General features: G+C 35.5%; 1 protein-coding gene across 4 annotated transcripts in view; it reads left to right on the top strand.

Moving 5' to 3' along the window:
- Positions 1-24,407, top strand: part of GPATCH2 (G-patch domain containing 2) — a 139,476-nt gene that overhangs the window by 9,764 nt on the left and 105,305 nt on the right. For 3 of the 4 annotated variants that reach the window (XM_019639633.1, XM_019639634.1, XM_019639635.1), the window contains exons 3-5: positions 4,951-5,012; positions 7,723-7,905; positions 8,363-8,442. In XM_019639633.1, the coding sequence (XP_019495178.1) occupies positions 4,951-5,012; positions 7,723-7,905; positions 8,363-8,442 (325 nt within the window). Of the gene's footprint in view, positions 1-4,950; positions 5,013-7,722; positions 7,906-8,362; positions 8,443-8,572; positions 10,609-24,407 lie in introns of those variants that run through there. The other variant, XM_019639636.1, reaches the window with a different exon arrangement.

The raw sequence follows: 24,407 nt of genomic DNA, 5'->3' as shown, positions 1-24,407 counted from the left end.
AAAGGAAATAGCGTTTCAATGGGGAAGGATGTGCATTTGAATAACAGCACATCTGTAACTCTTAGAATTGGACTTATAATTATTTGTTTGTTTAATTATAGAGTTTTAGTCTTTGGCTTTTTTTAGTTTCACAATTTATCAGTATATTCTGATTACTGAGAATCAAAAGTTGACACCACTTTAACGTGTGTGGCTTGATATTTTTAGTCTGTACTTTGCTAGGAATTCCAATCCTTTATGAATTGTGAAACCCAGTTTACAGTCTAGAAACACCTGATCTTGTCACTAGACAAATGATTTTGGCAGTTAGTCTAACCTATCCCTACCTGGAAAGCAGGTACACCACAGTGATAAGTACTATTTTACCAGCATCAAAAGGTAAGTGACCATGTTCGTTTTATACAGAACTAAGGCCACTTGCAGGAGATGAGAAAATGCTGACACTGTTCATCATTTTAGGTGTGTCTTTAAAATCAAATGCAGAACTATGATGTGGGAAAAAACACTTAAAATGGTCTGGGAAGGAGTATTTGATTTTTAATTTGTAGGATTGGCATCTTAATCATGGTGGTTGTGAACTATGGATTAATATGATTATATGATTCTTTTGTGTGTAAATATGATCATATGATTACAGATATGAGTAGGATCTGGTAAAATTTCATAGAATGGACCTTTTATTAGAGATAACTGGCTATTTATGCAATTTTTTCTAAAGCAGTAAAACTTACTTTAAAAAGTGTTTCAGGATGGCTTTGAAAAGTTTATGGTATCTACTTTTCTTCCAAGACAGTTGTCATTTTTATACCACAATGGGAATAATTTGTATGGTAGTATTGGGCCGATCAGCTTAATTATTGCTCACTTGCTTGGGAGGGAGGGGAGCTGTGGAGATAAATCCACAGTCAGTTCTGGATTAGTCACAGACTACCTGCTTCTGGATTAATTGTGCAAACCCCTCCCCTCCTTGACGTCTGCCTTTTATGGACAGCCATCTGCCCTGGCAGAGAAATGAGATGAAACGCTCTTCATTTCTTTTCCTTGTAAAATGTATTTGAATACCTAAGAAAGATATGATTAGGCTACCTAGCGTTCAACAGCCCAGGTACAAAATTTCAAAGAGGATGTTTTTACTCTTGAATAAATTTAAAACGAGTTTTTTCCCCTCTTCTTTTAAACTTAGCTCTGTAACTGGGTTTTCTTGTCACTTGAGAGTTAGGTGCATATTCCTTCTGTGGGAAGATTGTTACATACCTGAGGTATTTTCCCAACATGTATAAGTTTTCTGAGTCTACTTCCAAAGCTTTCCTGCATGAAAAGCTACATATTCCCTTGAAACTGATTTATAAATAAGAATGGAACTACCTGACTCTGTGCGTGATTGAACAGACCTCGAGTAACTGCTGTTTACTATTCACTCCGGGTACCCAGACGAATAATCACGCAGGCCCTGTTCTCTGCAGCCTCATAATCTGGACTAGCAGACAAGCCAAAACTGAAAATGAAATGTGCTGAGTGGAAGGTACTGGGGAGGGAAACTTTACTGAAGGAGTGGTGATTTTAAGCAGCACGAAGCCCATTTGGCTATTAGAGGAGTGACAAGGACAGAGGGAGGTGGCGTTGCTAGGTGGAGGGAGCAGCGCGTGCAGAGGCATGGATTGTGAAGCATGCGTAGTGTATTGGGGAACGCGTATGTACCTCATTATTACGAGAGCAGAAAGTGAGGGTTGAGGCTATCACAGTAAATAAGCAAGTCTTAAAGGGATTGTAAATAGTTTGCATTTCATCATCTAAGGAGTGGGAAGTGAGTGAAGAAACTAAGTTAGATTTACATGTTATCAATTAGATGTACATGCTATTAAGATGACCAACGGGATCCTGACAGAGGTATTCTGTTCACCTTTCACTGGTCTGTGGTGGGTGAATTGTGGCAGTGATAATAGAAAAAATATATATATAGGAGAGCAGTTTTAAGAGCTGGAGTCAATGGGAGATTTACTGACTGTATTTGGGAGGATGAATGAAAAGGAGGACTCTCAGATGATGCCCAGGTTTGAGGAACAAAATATAGAGGAAATGAACAGATTGGGGCAGGACTTTGGGAACTGTGTACATACATTAATTCAATTAGCATTCATGGACTATCTCCTCCAAATACTGTGCTATAAAAGTCATACTAAAAAAAAGTGGGAAGGTGTGTCCTTGCACGTAAGCCCTAAAGGCTATCAGATGCTCAAAATGAAAAGTCTTGCTTGTATTTAAGTTCTCGTTCTGACCTACGGAACACCTTCACAACTATTATACATGATATGCTTGGAGCATCTAGCTAGATGTCAACAAGGTGAAATGTCAATAGGAAACGTTATTTAAAACACATGTAAAAATGTCTGAAAGTAGGACAGCATGGTAAAGGACGAAGAGTTGGTCTTAGAGAAGGACCTCTGATTTCCTTATATCTTTCAGAAGAGTGAGCAGACAGAGAGAGATGAGAAAGGAGGAGAAAACATTACAAAAACAGGACCAGAGATGGGGGAAGAATTTAATTTAGGCTCTAACCCACAGAGAGCCTTGAAATCTAAATTTAATCCAACAAGTGTGGCAAAATCATTTTAGATTTTTAATAGGAAACTATTTAGAGTCATGGAAAAGTGGCCGAGACGGTGCCGAGTTCTACAACATATCCTGCTCCCGTGCATCACACAGCCAGCGTCCCCTGCTGTTAATATCCTGCGTTACTATGGTTCATTTGTCAGAATTAATGAGCCAATGTTGACACAATATTAACAAAAGTCAATACTTGATCACAAGTTCTTTTGTTTTTATTTAATGTTCTTTTTCTGTTCTAGGATCCCATCCAAGGATATCATGTTTTTAGTCAACAAGTTATATTTTGGAAAGATGAACCTGGTTGTATATAAAATATATTAGAGAAGGTAAATCTGAATTAAGAGATTAGAGGACCATTGTACGATCGATCGATAGATAGATAGATAGATAGGTTCACAATCATTAATCTGCAAATCTGAATTCTGAAAGCTGTGGAAATTAATTTATTTGTTGCCAGACCTAACTGGACCTGTATTTAATGTGAATATTCATTCATTTAATTGAAAAAATACAGAAGGTGCCAAAAAAAGTATACACATTTTAAGAAAGGAAAAAACTGTATTAACATTGTAATAATATATATCGATAACAAAAGATAAATACAAGTCACGTTTGACTTCTGCAATTGAAAGAGGTGCTCAAAGTGGTTACTATCAGCATAATTTTAATATAGTTTTTTTCCTATCTTAAAATGTATATACATTTTTTTTGGCACCTTCTGTATATTAATGTGTTGTATTATGGAGTGCTACCCCAGACTCCTCTTAGGCATTTTTGAACATATCTTTCTAAAATTGAGGAATTCTGAATGTTATATTTTTACTATATTTATATTTTGCTTCAAGGGTTTTAAAAAGAGAATTGTGACATGCGGTAGGTATGGTAAGACCCTTTATTAGAGTTGTGTTGATGAGGGCAGACAGCAAAACACTACGTAGTCCAGAAGAGAAAGAAAAAACAAAAACAAAAAAGCAATAACAATACTAGTTTGGACAGCTAAATAGCAAAAAGATAAAGTTTCCAAAAGTGTTCTCAATACTCTAATATCTCTATACATGGACAAGCGTATATATTTGTAAATAAGAAAATCTGCTCTTAGAAAATGTCATTTTCTTTTATTAACATTGTGCAGTGTAGGAAGCTTCATACATTCTCTTAATTTGAAGAAAGTTAAAGGGAAAGGTACTAATTTAGAGTCCCTTAGGACAAGGTGTCACTTAAATTCTTGTACTTTGTTTATATTTATTTTTTAAAAATCAAAACCAGATATTTTTATATTCAGAAAATGTATACGGTTTTAGATCCCATGTATAATTTTAATCCTAAATTCTTAATTTAAATACTGTTAAACAGATTAGGAGGCTTTTTAAAAAAAATTAGGTTACCGAGTTCTGCATGTTAAGTATTAAAAAAAAATCACCTAAGACAATTTTCTGATAGGTAAAATTAAGAATTACAGTAAAAAGAGAATACATGAGAAGTTTTAAAGAGCATCATTCATTTTTTTTTAGAGACTAAACCTTTTATCATATGGCCTTGTTCTTGTGTTTTTTTTAACTATTAATAACTATATTATCACATAAGCATTGCTTCTGTTAGAACTAATATTGACAATTTATTCATGTCCATCGAGTATCTATTTGTTTTCATTCCTATGTCAATTTTGACTGTGTCAGACTCTCAAACTTCTATGGAAGTCATGAGAAACTATTATTTTTGCATATTCCCTCCTTCATGTTGGTGATACTCTTTTTTTTGCCCAGAGGGACATTTACTTGGATTTAATTTGGATTGTTACCATTGTCAACTTATTTCTTCCTTGCCAAGTCACAGAGTTGTTGTAAATTCCTAAGTAATATCTTTTTCCAGAATATCGGCAAACGTGTTTATGAAAAAGTAATTTCATACCCGGCCCTTGTACTTCGTGCTGAAGAAAGGCTTAGGCTGCCTGTGATTGAGACTTTTCCCATTTTATTGAGCAGCGGTGTTCCCAGCTCCAGCTGAATTGCAGGGCATAAGAAAGGAGCACTGAGCATTGGATGAAAGCAGATAATAAAATGCATCAATTGTGTCAGCACCTCGTTGCAGTCACATCTGGCTTACTGTCAGGGTCCCATTAGATTCCTGTGGTTTTATGTGCCAAAAATAATATGCTCTGTAGTTAATGGAACCGGGATATTTGCAGTGTGATTAAAAAAAAGTCATCTTCTTTTCTTTCAGATCTTTGTCAGGCTTAAGTTCCATCTCTGAGCTGTCTTGTCTCTTTAAAATTTTACAACTGAGAGATCAATTGTTCTTTTGATCTGTTTTTTTTTGTTTGTTTGTTCTTTCCCCTTATCACAGTGATTCCAGCAGTCTTAGCAGCACCGATGCTGGCTTGTTTACCAATGATGAGGGAAGACAAGGTACTGCAACGTCATATTTTTCCTCTGTTTGGAAAACCGTCTTCATTTTAAAGTTGTGCTTATATACTAGTTGTCCCACGAGCTGATGACTGCAATCCATTTACCTAACACACACGGCTTAGTGGGCTGCAGTTTAATTAATTCTCTTACGTGCTACGAACAGATCCCGTATTTCACAACCTAAAGGAACTGATCATCTCCAAGAGCTAGTATGTGGAGCTAAGAATATTAAGGAAGGATTATCTTCCTTGAGAACGCTTTACATACCTCAGTCTTTTCAATTTTGTCTCTTTTAGCAAGCTCACAAGACTGGTTCTCATTCTCCACCTGATCCCAAATGTCTTTAATTCTGTTTAAGCATTTATAGAGTTGGATTTGCAAGTCATTTGTCATTTTTATTCAGCTGTGACATTTACTCATCCTATCCAGTTTGTAAGTAATTAGACGATTTTCATGAATTCAATATTGTATGTAAACCATTAAACAATAATGTTTTTACAACTTAGATCCTTTCCGTCTTTGAATTATTTGGAATTATTATGAAACTACCTGTCCTGTAAGGAAATATGAAAACCTTAAGAAGTGGATAGGAGGCATACATGCAAATACTTAATCATAAATTTTATGTTCATTTCTCAACGATCTTTAGAGGAGAGCAATAAGCTCTAAGGGAAAAACATAATTTATTGTTTAAAATTATTAATAAAGATGTTATGAAAAAAAGGACAACATAATAGCTGCCCCACGCTTTTTTTTGTTTTTGTTAGACTATTCATCCTCTTGGCAATACCAGTAAAGTAAATTAAATGATTTTTTTTGTTTACTTATAAACTATTTATAAGTAGGTACATAACTATTAAATAGGTACATAACTATTTTAAAGGCCATAGACTTTTTAAAGTAAAGAGAATTTGCTGAAATGTGGTAGAACCTCAGGGCTAAGAGTGAGTTTGACTGGTTTGATAATATACCTAAATTGTCATTGAAGTACATATCTCTATCAAAAGTTATATTATAAATGTTGAATTTGATAATAAATGAAATGAAAAAAGAAACTTAAAATAACATTTGGATAAGCCTACCAATCTTTGAAAAGCATTGAGAGGCTGAGAATAATATGCTAGCATTTTGTGAGCTTATATTTCCCAATGCTGGGTGCTTTTTTTTTTTTTTTTTTTTACATTTAATTTACTTTAAGTTCTTATTTAATTCTTAAAACCACCCTACGAGATTTTTTTTTTTTTAAGATGATGAAACTTAGGCTAATGGAGTTGAAGTAACTTCCCCAACGTTACAAAACACTAGAATTCTAATTGGTATGTCTGACTTCAAAGCCCAAGTTCTTAAGATTTAGCCATTTGATTTCCCTGGTGAGAATAAGCTTTTGTATCACATCAAAAATAAAATAACCTTATTTTACTAGAGTAATGTTGTCTTAATTAGAATTAAGATCTTGGGTAGTCAGTTTCAAGGGACTTCCTTTCTTATACCTAATCTGTGAAATTTCAATATCACTCTCAGTAAAAGTACTAATATTTATGTGCTTTGAATTGTGCTTTTTGAAAACTAATTTTTATTAAATCCTCAACTGAAATACTTTGGTGACTCTAGTTTTCCAAATGCTTTAAATTTTTCACTCCCCCATATTTGTTTCCCATAAAATCATTTCCAGTTGAAGCTTAAGGTTATTTTCAGTTTGCATATAAAAATATTTGTAATGAGAGATTTTGGAAATCAGAAACCTTTTTCTAAAGGGAAAAAGTTTGTGGCAGTTGTGATGACCCTTTTAGAAACCAACTAGCAGTTTTTCTAAAAATCATGAAGAAAACTTAAATAAGAATTTCAGACCATATTCAAAATGCTCTGTGTCTTATTTTTAAAAGCTGTCTGCCTTCTTTTGTTTCTCTATACATCTCTTTATTAGTCCTTTTTTAAAAAATAAGAAAATACTGTTGATTCAAACTGAATTTTACTGTGAATAGTGTTGTTTAAAAAATCACTTATAGTCCAGTATAGTTTCTTTGTAAACTCTGTGTTATTGTCACTTTTCATTTAAAATCAACTTTTTCACAACTATTTCTTAATGAACTTAATCAGATTAATTTAATTTAGTCACATCTGTTCATGATTGTTTCCCCTTTTACCCTCCATACAAATCATGAAATTAAGCTAATAGATACCATTATCAGCTGCAAAGAACAAATTCAACAGTTTTATACTTTTAAATTCCCCGCAGGAGATTAAGGCTTATTTTTCCTTAATGTGGAAAAGGTAGTAACTTAAATGGATTTCCCTACAGTTTTTGCCAAAGGATTAACCAGTTTATTATTATTTTTCACATTTTTACCTTGGTTCTAAAACATAACATTTTATATGTTTTTGTTGATGGCAGTTCTTGTTACAGTATTCAAAAACATTTCTCAAGTGAAGCTGTGGGGTAAAATAAAAGTTTTTTTTGTTTTTTTTATAGACTGTATTTATGATTGCAGGATCCCCCAGTTAAATTTAAATTTTAGATAAATAATAAGTTATGTCAAAATACTTACACTAAACATTCCATGCAAGTACTATATATTTACATTAAAAATTAATCATCTCTCCAAAGCTCAAATTTAACTGCTGTCTTGTATTTGTTTAACCTAAACCTGTCACCCCTGTTCATTTGGATGAAGAAGCTGAATCTTTGGGGGGATTTCCTGTCTTTGCACAGGTGATGATGAGCAGAGCGACTGGTTTTACGAAAAGGAGTCCGGCGGGGCGTGCGGCGTCAGTGGCATCGTGCCCTGGTGGGAAAAGGAAGACCCCGCCGAGCTAGACAAAAATGTGCCCGATCCTGTCTTTGAAAGTATCTTAACTGGTTCTTTCCCCCTTATGTCTCATCCTGGAAGAAGAGGTCAGTAGCGCTTCCTCGCTGGTGGGTGCAATTGTAGTCAGTCTAGGAATTACTGACAGAGGGGAAGCGAAAATGGAAATGAAAGAATCTAAGCACAAGATGCTGTAAGAAACACGTTGACCACTAAATCCGCAACTACACATGCTTTCAGATTATTAGGACGGTGGACTTGCTTTTTCTGCAAGGCCCATCGTGAAAATGTGGAAATGATAGAAAGGGAAACAAAAGCTCTGGATAAATATCCTGATGCTTAAATAGTCAGTAGTCATGTGTGGACCACATTAGAACCTACCTGGCATCGCTTCAGATGTGCTAAGTGTGAGTTTTGCCTTTTCCTTACCACTGTTCAAGATGTATCCCCCCTCCAACTTACTTTTTGAACCCTGTAAATGAGAGGATCTTTTTCTATGCTCCAATAATCATAGACTCTCCTAAACTGAGTACTTTGATTTTCCAGGCTTCCAAGCTAGACTCAGTCGCCTTCATGGGATGCCTTCCAAGAATATTAAAAAATCTGGAGGGACCCCAACTTCAATGGTAGGCATGCTTTTTTCTTTAATTTTTGTCATGTTTGGAAATGTATCCATTTCAGTGGAATAAAAAGCCACATCCTCATCCTTTATTTATATTCTAATGTTATACTTAAAAATAATCCATTTTTTTGTAGGCTACAAACTGGACCAGTGAGATTCCCCTATAAACCAAATCTTCTAATGCTAATAAATTAGTTACGTTTTGAACATCTGGGGAATGACATTCGAGGGAACCTGGCTCCTGTCCTCTTCCCCTGGAGGAATATCACTGAAGTGAGAGCCTCTTTGATGAAAAGATGGGGCTGGTTTTGCTGGAGGACTGGTACTCTTCCTTTAGTCAGAAATGAACCTGGTAGGGGAAGCTTTCTAGGGAACTAGGTTGGCCCAGGGTGGGTAGAAACTACTGTACATTTTATATATTTTTCTCTTTTATGATTTTTTTTTACATTGAAACCATTTATGTATCACTTGCTTTGCCAAACTGCTAACAAAAGCTAAGAAAATTAAAAAACGTCCAGATATCACATTAGTATTCCTTAATGTTTATATTGTGACTGGTTAAGTACTAATTTTTACATTATCTGACTGTTGTAAATAAAAGAACGCAATGCATTAACACTTACGGTTCATTTTTAGAGAAATCACATAGGACCAGCAGTAAAATATTTGCATTTTACTCAGGGTATTTTTAACAAGGGCTAAGATGAGTAGTAGGTAAGGTTGATAATTTTTGCTAGAGCTTGTATTTTGTTTAAGTCTGCTTTCGACTTGGATAATCTGCTCTGTATTGCCAACTCATTGTATTTTATACTGTAGTTTTCATTGTACTGCAAAAATCATCCTAGTTTTAAACTAGCCACAAGGATAACTAGCCTGTGCTAATAGGATCGTTTACTATTACCTTTTTATTATGTGCTTTGTCTGATGCCTGGAACCAATCAAAATGATCGTTTTGGCTTAGAGCTTATTGAAATCATGTGAAAGCTGATATTTCAACAAAACTGTATGCCTGAATCATATTGTCATGTTTAAAAGTGAGAGCTGCTTGCACATCCTGAGAATGACAGCGCATGTATGTCACTGTGAGTGTCAGACATACTTGCATGAGCTCATTTTCACCGAGCAGAGGGGAAATGTAACATTTCTATTGATAGGATAATTTAGACACTCTACTACGTTCAGGCCATTTGAGTTCTTCAAAATGGGTATATTAAAATGATTCACATTTTTAGTAAGTTCTGATAATTGATGAAAACTGTGATTTAATACATGTATTTTTATATTATTATATGGATTGTTAATTCAGCATTTAATGGCTAACTTACATATGATGATTGGAAAAGTAACTTAAAGTTGACATTTCCTTTACCTAAAGTTACCCAAGTCTGAAAGATTTCAGCAAAGGGAGCAAGCAGGAATGTGTGATGTCTTTTAGATTGCTTGTCTAAACTGGAGAGATTAAACATGATACAGTTCAACTTGAGTCTCTTTACATTTGCATATTTAAAGTGATATTTTAGTGGTACAATAATGTGGTGTTTGGTAATTGTACGTAAGTTTTTTTGTGCTATGTCCTTTGCAGCAAAAATTCATGTTTTTTTCTTGTGTTTCTGAATTACATAAATGCTTTTATTTTGTGTAATGACTGTCTTGGATCTGAATAAGTCACTTTAAAACCTTGGCCTATGAACTTTGCCTTACCAATCATGAATCTATTTGAATGCTATCTAGTTCTTGGTTCAGTTTTACCTATTTTTATTTTTGGTTCACTGCTTGCTTGAGCATAGCTGGGATTTGTAGCCCATTTTCTAGGCTTATTGCAATCTCACTGTGGTATTTTATAGAAGCTATTACAACTGATAGGCTAGCTTCATGGTATTGATGATACATGGCCTCACCATAGTAAAAGCTGCCTTCCTTCTCTAAATTGTAAAAAGGTGATTAAGTTTCACTTGATGGAGATATACTATATATGTGTGTTTATCATGGAACTAGTGCATTAGGCCATGAATGCTTTGCCTGGTCTATGTTTTTTGTATTCAAAATTTTACTGAAGACAATGGGCTTTTTCAGGTTTTCTTTCATGCAACCCTGAATTGTCCTTGTTTGGATTTTCAAGTACTGTAATTTTTTTTTTCAATAAAATATCTGACTTGGGCAAGAAAGGTAAGAGTTCCAATTTGTGCTGATATTTTTAAATTCCTATGCTGAGTTTTTGGTTGCTGCTGTTCATACTGTCCATATTATTTCCGACAATCCAGTTTGAAAAATCATAATCTCTCCAGTCATCTTTAAATCGTACCTGTGATATCTAGTAATAAGAAATGAAACTTAACTCCTTAAGACTTTCACATTGGAAAGCCAGAGTACTTTTAAGACATTCGTTTTCTGAGCAAAGTCAAACACATGTAGCTGTGACGCATCGAACGGAACAACAAAGGGTTTCTTTTTCTTAAGCCAATCAGCGCAAAATATAATAATGGTCTTTGAGGGAAATGACAAGAGACTCTTTTACTGAAATGTCAATGCAAACGTTTTTTGGGGGGGAAAGTTCTTGATTGACTTTTTCATGATTCGCCATAGTTCTCTTCTGTAAAGTGGCTGCGGACCCTGAGTTAGCAAATGCTGAACCGTTGCTCCTAAGGACAAACCAGGGTTAGGTACCTGTGCGCCTGTGATCGCGACATTTTCATCAGGTGATCAGCACATAACCTTGTTTATGTAGTTTTATGTTTTAAAACCTTTTTAAATAGATATTGTTGATTCATTCACATTGACCTCACAGCCAGCAGCCCTGTCACTAACTCACGCCTGAACAGTTCCTCTAATGCACTCATTTCTTCCATGAGGCACACACAGCCTCCTTGCTCTTGGGGACACTAGATAGCATGGCAGCTCTGGGCCTGGGGGGTAGCTCGGCCTGGGGGGCAGCTTGGCCTGGGGGTAGCTCAGTCTGGGGGGCAGCTCGGCCTGGGGGGCAGCACTCGGCCTGGGGGAGTTTACAGCAGTGAGTCACCAACAGATCCCAGGGAAGTGTGAACACCGTGACACTGCATAAACCACAAAGAGGAGGTCGCTTGTTTACATCACTAGAGCAGAACCACGAGGGCGGGTGGGGCCTCACTTGACCTCAGTGGGGAAGGGGTACATCTGTGCATCAGTGACTCGAAGCTTTCACTGCTCCGCTCATGTCCATGGATGACCATGAATGCGCTATGAGCGCTGATTTGGGGTTTACAAATACATGTTAGCGAGTATGCAAATGTGCCGACGTGGAACCAGGAAAAGGGGACTGAGGATTGACTCTAGCTTTGTAGAGAGCCTAGTGGGACTATAGAAAATACACAGGTTGTGAAGTCAGACCTTTGTGAATGAATCCCCACTTTGCTGCTTCTTTTGACTTGTCATTACAGTTTGAACCTCATTATTCTCTTTCTGTTCAATCCAGACAATAGTTACTTTGCAGAAGTGTTATGAGGATTAAATGAGATTATGTTTACATAACGGGCCCAGCCTCATCCCTGTCACATTAGTGTGTACTGAATAAATGCTAGTTACTATTATTATTAGATACATTAAACAAAGAAGCTCAGGATTTAGAGAACATTTGGATCATGGGTCAAAGTGCAGAATTTTAGACTTTCAAACATTTCATGTTTTACATATAACATGCCTTAATATTTAAACTACTTTACATTGCACACTTTCCTGTTTCTTTCATACCTCATTTATATTTGAGTCGGCCCTTCTCTTTAATATGGTCTCTGAAGGATAATTTTGAATGAATTTTAGATTGACAGCTACTGCATTAAATTTCAAAACTATTCTCAACACTCCCCCCCTCCCCCGCACTTATTAAGCTATTCATTTGTAGAAAGACCCATCTTATTTAGGAGGTTTTGGTCCAGAGTTCCCTGATTTTTAAAAATAACTTGGCCACATACATACATGCGGGGTGAATGTAGACAGAGTCCTGAGAATTTACTGTTGAGAGGAATATACTATGCTGTCCTTCTATTAGAATACGGCACCAGCTAACTAGCCTCTAATAGTCACGTCTTTTAGGAGAATTAAGCAAATGATGATTCCAAGGGATATCCTAGGACCATTATCCAGAATTTGCACTAAGTACATACAATTCAGAATAATAATCTTCTAATCTTCAGAATAATGATCCACCCCAGGACCAGTGTGAGGTACTGTCCTTACAAAGTGACTCTAGTTAAGTTGATTCCAGCATCTTATTTCGGTGGGCTGGGATATCCTACACCTAAGCGTCCTGATTAGTGTTTTCTGTAGGTGATTTTTGTTAGTTTTTTTTTTTAACTGATGTTAACAGTTTTCGCATCAGTTTTCAACAGGTGTTACATTTATCTAAGCTAGCATTCAAATTCAGTAGTCTATTTAAAGATCAGGAAATAAATGGTTCCATTTAAAATATAGTACCTGCAAGCCAACATCAATATTAACTAAAGGTTATAGGATTATATCTAAAAGTTATGTCATTGTTTCCAGTTTTGTGTATGGTTCCAGTGAGAAAAAGGTTTGTGGTGATGGTGGTGGTGGTGGTGCTTACTTATTCTCCCAAAGGAAATGAATCTGATTGAATTGACTTTTCATTTATACATGTTTATCTAGTTTAAATAGCTCAGAAAAACTCGAACATCAATCCTTACTCTAAATTGCCATGCTGTGCAAGTAAGCATACTGTTTACAGTCAACAACACAATAGCTTGTATCTGTTCAGAATCTTGAGTCCATTCCACAAGAGAAAAGGAATTTTGTATATTTTTTTCTCTTCTATAAAGTCACAAAAGGCCACATTTCATGAATTGAATATTGACAATGCTAATGATAACACTAGTGATTTACTCTGTATGTCTTGCTCAATCTTTGTTTTATTGTTTTGTAGGATACTAGACTAGGAATATTTAATCTGATTTATAGGCTCTTACAACAGAGGGGCCATTTTAAGTGGATTTGTTTTAAGTAAGGGAATTAAATAGACATTTCTCTTAGGCTACTCTGCGATAAGAGGAATTTTATAACAGAAAACAAATATAAAATGATTTTTAAAAATACACATAGCACATGTCCTCAACAGTAATTTGACCACGGGTTAGCTAGTTATCTAATATTTTTCAATAGCATTCAATAACTAAAAATGCTTAATTATAATCTCTGTGAACTGGTATTTATATCCTTATTTATATTGAGAATTGTTTATATTCTATATTAATATGTCTGTTAATTAGCTTTTATCTTACCTTGAAATCAGCTTAAGATCCATATTTCATGCTAGAAACTGATATTTTTTTCTGAGAACTTATTTTTCGATAAAGTAGATTTTGTATATAGAAAAGTACTACTTAATAGCATAATAAATATTGCTTTTACAAAAGATGTTTTTACAGTATCTCTTAATAGATTTAAAATTCTCTTTTGATGTCATTCACAACTTTATAGTTCATATATAAATTTAATATTCATAATTGATATTTGAAAATATAAACCTAACAATTTTTCATTGTTTCATTAAAAACAGTATCAATATTACTATTGACATTTAATCTTATGGTATTATAATTTATTAAAAGTGGAATAGTAGATACATATACAAATTTAAATAGTAAAGCTATATAGTAATATATTCATTTATTCATTGAGCAAGTGTTTGAATGCTTATTCTGTTTTACCATAGGCTAATTAATACCCAGAAGCATGCCATTGGGACTTAACTCTTGTGTATACCAATTAGCCTATGGTCAGACTGGTTACAGTTACAGTTTCCAGGAAGCTACTGACAACATTAAGTGGCTGCACCAGGCGTCTGAGCTCTCTACCTGTTCCCCCAGTATATGGGATTCATAGTGGACTGAACCCCTGTGTTTTACTGGACCTGATATTCTGATCCACTTTGGAGTAGTATCCATTCATTTGACAAATACGTATTGAGTCTCTGCCATATGCTAGACACTGTCTAGACCTTGGGGGTTACCATGGTGAACAAGACAGACAAGGTTTCCTGGACCTTATGTTTTAGTGAGTAAAAAGTAAATTTGGTTGGGCGGCAGAGGGTGAGTATGTGAATAAAAATGGCCATGGGGAAAATTAAATAAGGTGATGTGATAGAGTTACAGGACGTGAAGGCGATTGGCGAGAATGTAGTTTGCAGACTAGAATAATTTCCAGCCTTGGCTGATCTAGTGCCATCTTTTCCTTGCTTTTGTAACAACGTGTGGAAAGAAACAAGGGGATGCATTACTCTTACCTGTTCATTCAAGGAGTTGGAACAGGTCCTAGACAGCTCTCCTGATTCCTGCCCAGGCTGAGCTCAGCTTTTGATGTCACTGGAGGTGGGCCTGGAAAGGGCAAACAAATGTCACTTTTGTTTATAAAGTACAGTATTACTACAGGGGTTTTTGAATTTTTTTTTTTTAATTAAAAGAACGTTTGCAGGTGCCAAATATTTACATAGTATTTTTATTCTCCCCCTTCATTGAATCATAATGAATGTTCTGATGTTTAATATTATATAATATTGTAACAGTCAGTCTGTTTTCATGGCTACTTACATATTGTACAGGGAAGCCCATATATTACATTTTGGAAATGCATGAAATGCCATGCTTTCTTCTTTTCATTTTTTCAGTTTGGTAATACATGCAAATTCTTAGGCCATTCATTTTGTTAGTAAAGTAATGCCTTTGTTTTAAGATTAATTTTTTTGAGGAAATGATCTATGGACTTTTTAATGAATCTCTTTAAAAACACTGAGTTTGCAAACATTTGAGGTTTTTTAAAAACTGCTTTTAATAAAGATTTTTCTTTATCACTTAAAAACTTTTTTGTATCCCAAGAAACCTTTGAAATATGTTCTAAAATGCCCTCTTTTTTAGAAATTAAGACTATTGAGTGGTAACCATTTGACTCCACAGATAGAGAGTAAAGACTCCTTATCCTAGTTACACTTTACAATGGTGGTGACATTGCTAAGAGGCCCCGTTATTTTATTTTATTTTTTCCAGCAAAATCGGGGAAACAGAAAGGCTGCAAACATTTCACTTTTTTTGAAGCATCAACCCTGGTTTTCTGACTTTTATGTTGCTGATAGGATTATTCTGATGGTCTATAAAACTCAGTATTCTAATTTGCCTTCAGATATGTCAGCTACATAATACCAGAAAAGTTCAAAATCAATGATGGGTAGAACACTTCCAAATAATATTTAACAAGTGCTTTCTACATTGAAGTCACCTGCACACCCTCCAAGTGAAGGTCAACCTGAACAACTAAGAATTCACACAGATGCCCTCTAAGTAAAAGGGGTTCCGTGTACTGCAGTTAGCAGATGCCAACCAGATATTTGTTGTGTGTCATCCAGGCAGAGGGACTCTGACAAACCAAAGATAATATGCCAACAGGTATTTCTAAATATTTTAAGCCAACAAAACTTGTAAAATTTTTGTTGTTAGATCACAATTGCCTAAAACATCCACCAGTACTTAATGGGGGGATAGAGGTTCAATGATTTCTTTGTATACCAAAGAAGTAATGACGTGTGCTAGAACAGTGTAACTAGCACCCTTCTCTTAGACCCGCACATTTAAATCTGCTAATTGGTTAGAGACAGTTTGTTACAATGTCCCAGGTCAGCACAATTCTGTACTTGCAGCTGTGTTTACCTTAAAGTTGCAATATTATTGTAGGGATATTTAGTAGTATTCCCTTGGTCTTGGTCTTTTTGAGGTCTTTCAGATTTGTGTAGATCTTCAAGTATGTAGTCTAGAAATACTTCTTTAAAAACTAAAGTTATTAGTGAGATTTCATCTCATTCTGTTTCATTTATATATCTTTGATAGACTTCTAATTTTTGATCCACAAAGATATTTTAAAGGAGTATTTTATATCATTTTTGGATGAGTGAATAAGTGTATGTTCCTTTCGAATCAGAAACTTAATGTCTTGCTCAGTTGTGTTTTCAGCCGTAGATTTCTTGGTTCAGTTGTCCACACATGTAATGAAAGCATATGATGTCTTCATTGTGGGAAGGGCTGGGAACACAAAATGAGGAATGTATGTCTTTGTCCTCCACTGCCTTCCGGTTTGGTTAGTAAAAATTCATTGGGAAACGGGGAGAGAGAGAAAGAAGACCTAATGTTTGTTAAAGGAAGCGCTGATAGTTGGTTGTACTGTCTTTGTCTTCCTCCACTGTCTTTACATCTAGGCAGTCTGAATCTTATTTATCTGTCATATTAGCCCCTTCTGTCCAATTTCATCTCTCACTGCCCAATTGTAGTTACTCATAAGCTTATGTTGTTTTTTTAAATTTTTTATTAAATTTGTTGGGGTGGCATTGGATAGATTTCAGGCGTACAGTTCTGTAATGCATTGTCTATACATTCCATTGTGTGCTCACCACCCACAGTCAGTTCTCCTTCCGTGAGCTTACATCCCGATAGCACAGTTGCCTCCTTCCTCATCTCTTTCATCCCGTTTTCCTTCCTTCTAATCCATACCCCAGGAAAACTCCAAGTAAGCATTTTAAAACATGGTTATGTCCTAGGCAGAAACTGGTTTTCCCTGCCTTTATCATGAGAGCCAGGTTTGTTCCTGTCTGCCTTCAGTGCTCACCTACGACCTATGACACGTCACCCCTTTCCAGGTGCCCTGTGTGCTCTGCACCCCCACCCCTTCTTCAGCCATCGTCATCCATCCTGTACCGTGGTCCCCAACAGTGCCGCCCTCTTCCTACTGTTAGAGTCACGCCCCTCAAGGAACATGGCCTGCACCTTTTCTTCAAAGCCTTCCCCAACCCTTCACACTTCAGAGATAACTCCGTCTCCCGAAATGGCACTGCACCTACTGTCTCTGCATCCCTCCATCATTGGTGGGTAACTTTCTATTTTATACTGCTTATTCACCTGCTTCTGTGTGTGCTGTATCCCGGAGCTCATGTACCATCCAGTGACAGGAGTCCTGCTCCCAGCACCTGGTGGTATGTGCTGAATAGTTTTTAAAACGTTGACAGGGATTTACTCGGTATAGTACCCTGTTTTTTTGGCAGTCAGCCCCTACTAGTTATATGGCCAGGGCCACCTTAAGTACATCTATCTATTCCTACCAATATTAGTGTCTGAGTTCTTCATTGTTTGGAATTTGTTCTTGTCTGTATCTCACGATGAGACAGAGGATGGGCTTCTCCTGGAGAGACCACCAGAAGCTGATGGGATGCTCAGCCTGCAGATGCAGGGCTGGTTGGGGAACGCTCCAGTGTTGCTAGCCATAGGGATTCCCCTGTGAAACAATCTCCTAATAAGGAATCTCCCTCCTTAAGGCAGGTGGGGTGGGCGCTGGGAGAGTGTGGGAGTCCACCTGCCACCATTCAGATTGCAGAGCAGAGGACCGAGCCTTCCGTGTGCAGACTTCCACTGAATTCCCTTGATTTTAGTAAAGCTATATTATTGCATCCTAGGTGGTCCATAGGTACAACCCCAGTCTAGTTTAACACTGCCATAATGCATACAATACATTTTGAGCGGCTGTTCTTTTACTGTCATTTTAGTGGGGCTTTGGGAGGGAGCTGAACTGTGTGTGATCAGTGGGTGATGTTTACCGGGAAGTCTGACCTAGTGTCCTTTCAATTTTCATTTTTTTAAAAAGTTAATCGACACACAGGTTGTAAAAGTCAAATTGGACAAAAAGTATCCAGGGGGCTACACCCAATTCCTCAAGTACCCATCTGTGCAAATATAGCATTTATTACTCAGCACCTTGCTTTGTGTACTTTAAAAAAAAATGTCTGACTGTGATAGTTATTCATTTGTTTGGCTGCATGATACTTCACTGTATTATTAAACAATTTATTTCTCATCAGCTTTCATCTTATGTAACTTGTATTAAAGGACATAAATATGTGATTGCTATTAAGTAGATTAGCTAACATTTATTGAGTCTGATCTCTTTATGTATGTTAATCTTCCAAAAAAGCCTACTGGAGTAAATATTATTTTCCTTGCCATCTTATGAACAAGGAAGCAGGGACAATGGTTTAAATGACTTGTTCGAGGTCATAGCTAGTAATTGGTTTGTGAGGATTTGAACTCTGGCCCTGTGGCTGAGTCCCCAAGTACTTACCCAGGAAGCTATACATCCTCCCCTGTCGAGGGTAAAAATTATATTTCCACTTGATTTTTAATATGTAGAAAATCGTATAGGCCTAATGGCCCATTAACATAATACATCTCAGTCACATAGTTGGGTCAATTTAATGACTGTATTGGGCAAATCATTATTCTGTTTGGTTGGTCAAGTTAAATCTATTTTGTTGGATATGTATTCATCATGTAAATACTCTGCTGTCGTCCATACCTCCTGTCAACTCTCCTTCTATCTCACATATGTTCTCTCTCCTATCCTTTGGTGCCTGTTGACTTAACTGTTTAGGTCCTTGCTGACCTATGAATCTTTTTTTCCTCAAATTTATTAGAAGGTAAGTTTTTCTGTTACCTATCAGTTAGGTTTTCATTAGATCCAAAAAGGTTAGTGACAGTGGTAACTATTTAGCATTTAATATTTTGTAAAGCACATCTTACCGTCTCCAACCATCCTGTGATAAAAGTATTCCTGTAATTACTATTGGATGGATTCATAGAGATTTTCAAAGAAGTAGCTTCATTAAGAAGGATCAGAGCCAGGTCTTATGAACTCCAATCCTTTTCTAAATAAAAATGTTCAGAAGTTGTACTCGTCTGTATTTTTAGCTGGAGTTGAAATGATTTTGCTTTTTTGAAATGCTAACTTTTGAAAATACCATGAGACTTGAAATTTAAATTTCTTGTCAGCTTGTAAAAGTTGTCCATTACATAACAGGAAGGGGCTCTCATTTTAAGGAAAGATTCAGGAGTTTTTATTGTTGAATTCTTAATTCACCTTTAAAATTTGTTGCAAATTGTATTGAAAAATGTAATACATGCCACATATTTAGCACTAGCCTTTTTTACATTTATTAATATCACAACTTTCCCCTAATCCTGCTCCCTCATTTAGCTTAAAGCACCAGTACCTGCCCAGCCTTTTAAATTGAGTGTTTATAGGAAATGCCAATTAGTCTAACTTATTCCTTGATTGAACATAATGTCAGAGTCATCCTGTTTTCTCAAAAAAATGATTGTATGTATTCTATGTATTACTAATCCATTATAAATACAGTGTTTAATGAATCATGCGCGTATGTTTGTTATTGAAATGCCTTTACCTTCCATTGGAATGCTGCTTAAAGGAATTGGCTGTCTAGCTGACAGGATGGGTTTTCTTTCCTTTTATTTTTCCCAACGTATAACTCCCAGCTCCACGGTGTAGCGCTGTGAGGGGCAGGCAGGGCAAAGCAGACACATGATGAAAAAAGAGGCCTTTACAGGCACGCGCATATTCACACGTACACACGCGTTTTCTTTTTAGATGGTCTTATTTCTGGTAGGTAATCTTTGATTTCATTTAGACACTCGAGGACAGACACTTATTTTCACAACAATCACAATCATAAACTTTGTTAAAAGTGAATTAAGATATGAATATGCATGAAGAAATTAGATGTTCTAACCATGAATATATGGCTTCAATGTGTCTTGAGTGAATTACAGACTTTACTCATTTCTGGGCCATTTGTTTTAAATATAGATTAAACATAGATAATTACTCATTTGACAGGTTACTTTATTACTTTGATATATCTCAAAGTGCCGCTTGCAGTTATGGTGTGATTATTATAATAATTTGGATTCATTAATAACTAAAATTAACATTTCATGTACATTAAAATTTAAAAATTGGAATTTGATTTTGTTTAAAGTCAGTTTTCTGGCAGTTATTTTGATTTAATAACAGAATACTTTTTAATCCCAGTTTTTAATTATTTTTAAGGTCACATGTAAATACAAAAATGTTTATAATTATTCCAAATTATAGTTAGAAGTATTAACTTCTGTAGGTTAATCAGTTCATTTTGTCTTATGCCTCATTTTATGAAAAAATTATGAGTTAAATTTATTTGTTGGGAGCAACTGAGCCTCACACAATGTACCAAACTTAAATTTTATTTTTACATTTATGGAGCACAGAGCCCAATAGCTAGCCCATTAACGTGTTCAATAATTGTTTTCCTATATAACTCTAAAACTTCATCTTCCCATAGTATGTGGTTTAGATAGATATTCAATGGTTGAACTGCTTAGAAATTATTTGCACACTCATTAACATTTGTTACTTGGGGGAGGAAAATTAAAAGATTCTAATCAAAGTATCATGTTTTAAATCTAGATTTTTATTTGATTTTGTTGTGTTTTTCAATACGGATCCCATGTTTCTGGTTCAAAGTGATTTTTACCTGCTCTTTTAGGTTAACACAGTTCTTTGGAAAAGCAGGTCTATTCTGGCTATGTAATGCATTTTATTTAATTTTATAGTTTTTATGATATCATATATTAAAGATTGCCAAAAATACAGAAAAATTTTAGAGAACATTTTTGGATTTGATGGATTACCACTCTTGAAAGGGAAACAAAACACTAAATATTTCTAATCCCGCATTATTTACCGCATGGGTGGTTAAATGCTACTTTAAGCCTCATAAAATTAAAAGGGAGAAATCTGCCAACTGTAGCAGGAATTGGATTTAGGAAGAGTGGTACAGAGCCAAAATATTGCTACAGAATTAAATGTCAAAAATCTTCTTTAATAGTAGATATATAGTTCACAGTCCCTGGTTATGATTAATACATTTAATCTAAATCACTGAAAGTTGCACTCTCCTTTTCCATAAAATACAATAGGACACAAATCAGTTTTACTGTAGATGGATAACAATTGGAAAATAATGCATCTTCCCGCCCAATAAATTGTCAGTTATACCTTTTAACTAAAATCAATTCATCTTTCCAAAATTTATTGCAATTTCTAATAATAAATCTCCTCAAATGTTTATTCATTTGGTTTTTGATACATTTGTGCCACTTTTGCTATGGTCTAATGTTTTCTCTTTTGATTCATTGTAAATTAGAAAATCTATTTTGAGTCAGTTTTCTAGTTAAGAAGTTAAAATCTATAACCTAGCACCTTTTTCATTCTCCTTTGTACATTTTAATACCCTTGAACTTGAACTTAAATGCAATCCAGTAAATTCTTTTCAGAAGGAGATTAAAAGACTTTCAAGTGTAACTTCTTGAGTAAGGGACAGATTCATAAAACAGGCACTTGGGAGGGTGTTAGATGATTATTGCTATAGATCCTTTTTTTGAATCAAATGGGGGAAGAGAGAGATACATGGGGCAGGGCCATCATTTCATGTATTTGTTACCAAGAAGAATAAATACCCATTTGAATTAGGAACAGATGTTGATCATATTGGGAGCCTGCTTTCATTTTCTGTTGATAGCAGTAACCCAAAAGTGGCATTAAAAGGAAGCACAAATAACTCTATTCTATGCCTTACACAGAGGTGCTTCCCCTTATTAATCTCCAGACACATTTTTAAATCTCTATATACATTTTTAGATTGTTCTTTTTTAATGTACCCTAAGTGTGAAATCAGATTATTTCACATACACTATGACTTAGAATGTAGTCATGATTATGTTTTAGTTTCATATATGATACCTGAGCATTTCGCATTCTTTATACTCTTAATATTATCATTAGACTTAAATTACATTTTCCACATATTGTATGGTGAACACTGACTCTTGTCGTTTTAATTTTATACCTTTCTTCATTTATTCCACAGTGAAGGCAGATGGGTATCCCTTTTTTCCACGTCCACCTACACTCTGCTATTATGTAAAATTGAAGAATGAAAGTGAGAATCATTTTACTGTCCCACAGATTTAAAAAGAAATGTGTTTGCAATCAACATGTTCTAAGACTTGGCTTTAAGTCTACACTTTTTATATTATGTCATCTAAAATTCTAAAATTGATTTTAGGATACTATTAGCAATGAAAGGGACATTAATTTGAATCAAACCTGTAACTCATAGGCAAGTTTGTGACCCTGCTAATATAGAGGGTGCCAAAAAAATGTATACACATTTTGAGATCATTTTTTTTTGGCACCCCCCAAAAAATTAGTGTAGCAGTTACAAAAGGTCATCTGTATAGCCAGAATAGCCAAAATAGGATTCATTATTTCAGTTAACTACACAGTGAAGAAATCATGTTTTCTAAGGCAAAGATCAGACATGAATTACAGGTCTTACTTCTTCATCTAAAAATAGTGCTTCCTTTTTTTGAAGCTGTCAACTTATTAATTTTTTTGATCTATAGATTCTTTAATATAAAGTACATTGCTCATTTGTACTTCCAAATGAATTTCTATGTGAACAAATTATAGGTTTTAATGAATTTAGCTGGCTGTAAAAACTTTAAAAGCAATCCCTGCCTCACGTGTACTTCCAAAGTTGATTTCCCCATCACATTAAATATGAAAGTAAATCAAATCATGCTCTTTTAAATAAAAAATGATAAACTGGATGCTTATGCCTTTCTTTTAAAATATTGATAATACTGGGTTGTCGGAAAAGTCATGACACCTTTTTGCAACGGAAAACAGAAAAAAAAGTCATGACTTTTCCGACAACCCAATAGATTTTAGTGGTATTGCTCTGATGGTTTTATAAACATTGGTTAATGATATTAATTTATCACTTAAGCGCATAGGGTTTTTCTCTATTACTGTCAGTTATAAAGACTTTTTAACAATAACTATCATGTCACCTTTGCATGGTAGTGTTCAGTTTTGTGAAGGACGACAGGTTTGTCATACACACCTTTCAAAGGTGGAAGTTAAGGTTCTGAGAAGATGAATGACATAACTCATAAGAGGCAGAGCCACGGTCAATGTCTACTTCTTGGTCCAGAGTACTTTTCTGTTTTCCTCACCTGCTTCTCTAGCATTCCTAGTTGAATGTGAATTTATCCTAGATACTGAATTTTTGGTAATGTTTTTAACTGTAGTTTTAGGAGTCACCAGGTAAATTTTATCATTTTCAAGCGAAGTGAATGTTTTTAAGGTCAATTAGTGATTGATATTTTTTTTTCCCCGAATCTCTAGTTTAGTCTCTTGGCTATTGATATAATCTATTCTCCATGTTCAGTCTTTCTCTAGTTTGTTTCACACCGTCATTAACGCTCCTCAAATTCCAATGGGATACTTGCCACCCGTTTGACGTCTAACTTGAACTATATTAGTGCCTCCCCTTGGTTTACCAAATAAAATATAAACTCTTTTTCTTCTTGTTTTCGATCTTTGCCATTAGGATTTCAACCTATTTTTCAATCTTCATGTCCTAATTCTCCCTAGGTGAGGCACCCTGAGTGTGCCTTGCACTTTGCAGCTTCTGCCACGTGACTCCGACGTTTTTACCACTTGAAACATCACACTTCATGTCAGTCTGTGGAAATCTTGCCCATTCATCAAATGCATTCTCGTTAGAACCTTTTTCTGAAAACTTCCCGGCCAGAGGCCTCACTGCCATCACTTCATTACAGAACCATGTTTTAGCCACTTTTGGTATAGTGCAAGCAAAAAGCATGGAACTAGAAACCAAAATAACTTCTCCCAGATCACGATTTACTGGCTGTGTGACCTGGCAGGAATCACTTTTTGAGTTTCCTTTTCCTCATCCCTGAAATAGGGCGAGTGAAAGATAAGATGAAATAAGGTGTGTAGGACTTTGTGAAGTGTAAAGGAGCTGTGATTATTACTCATTTACTACGGGAAGTCCAAAGCAATGATGCCTTCAGCAGCCAGGCAGATAATATAGATGTGTGTGTCGAGTACCTTGGTGTTGGGGATGAGGCTACACGCTAAAAGGGCATGCCCTAGCTGAAGGTATTCAGATTCTCTTGTGATGTCAGCCGATGTTCGTTTATGTCTGTTACCTGTCTTAGAATTCATTATTTGAGGAGGTCATAA

Source organism: Hipposideros armiger, unplaced genomic scaffold (assembly GCF_001890085.2).
Source record: "Hipposideros armiger isolate ML-2016 unplaced genomic scaffold, ASM189008v1 scaffold_45, whole genome shotgun sequence".
Lineage (NCBI taxonomy): Eukaryota > Metazoa > Chordata > Mammalia > Chiroptera > Hipposideridae > Hipposideros > Hipposideros armiger.
Note: the sequence above shows the minus strand (reverse complement) of the source record. Positions and strands in the feature narration are given on the sequence as shown.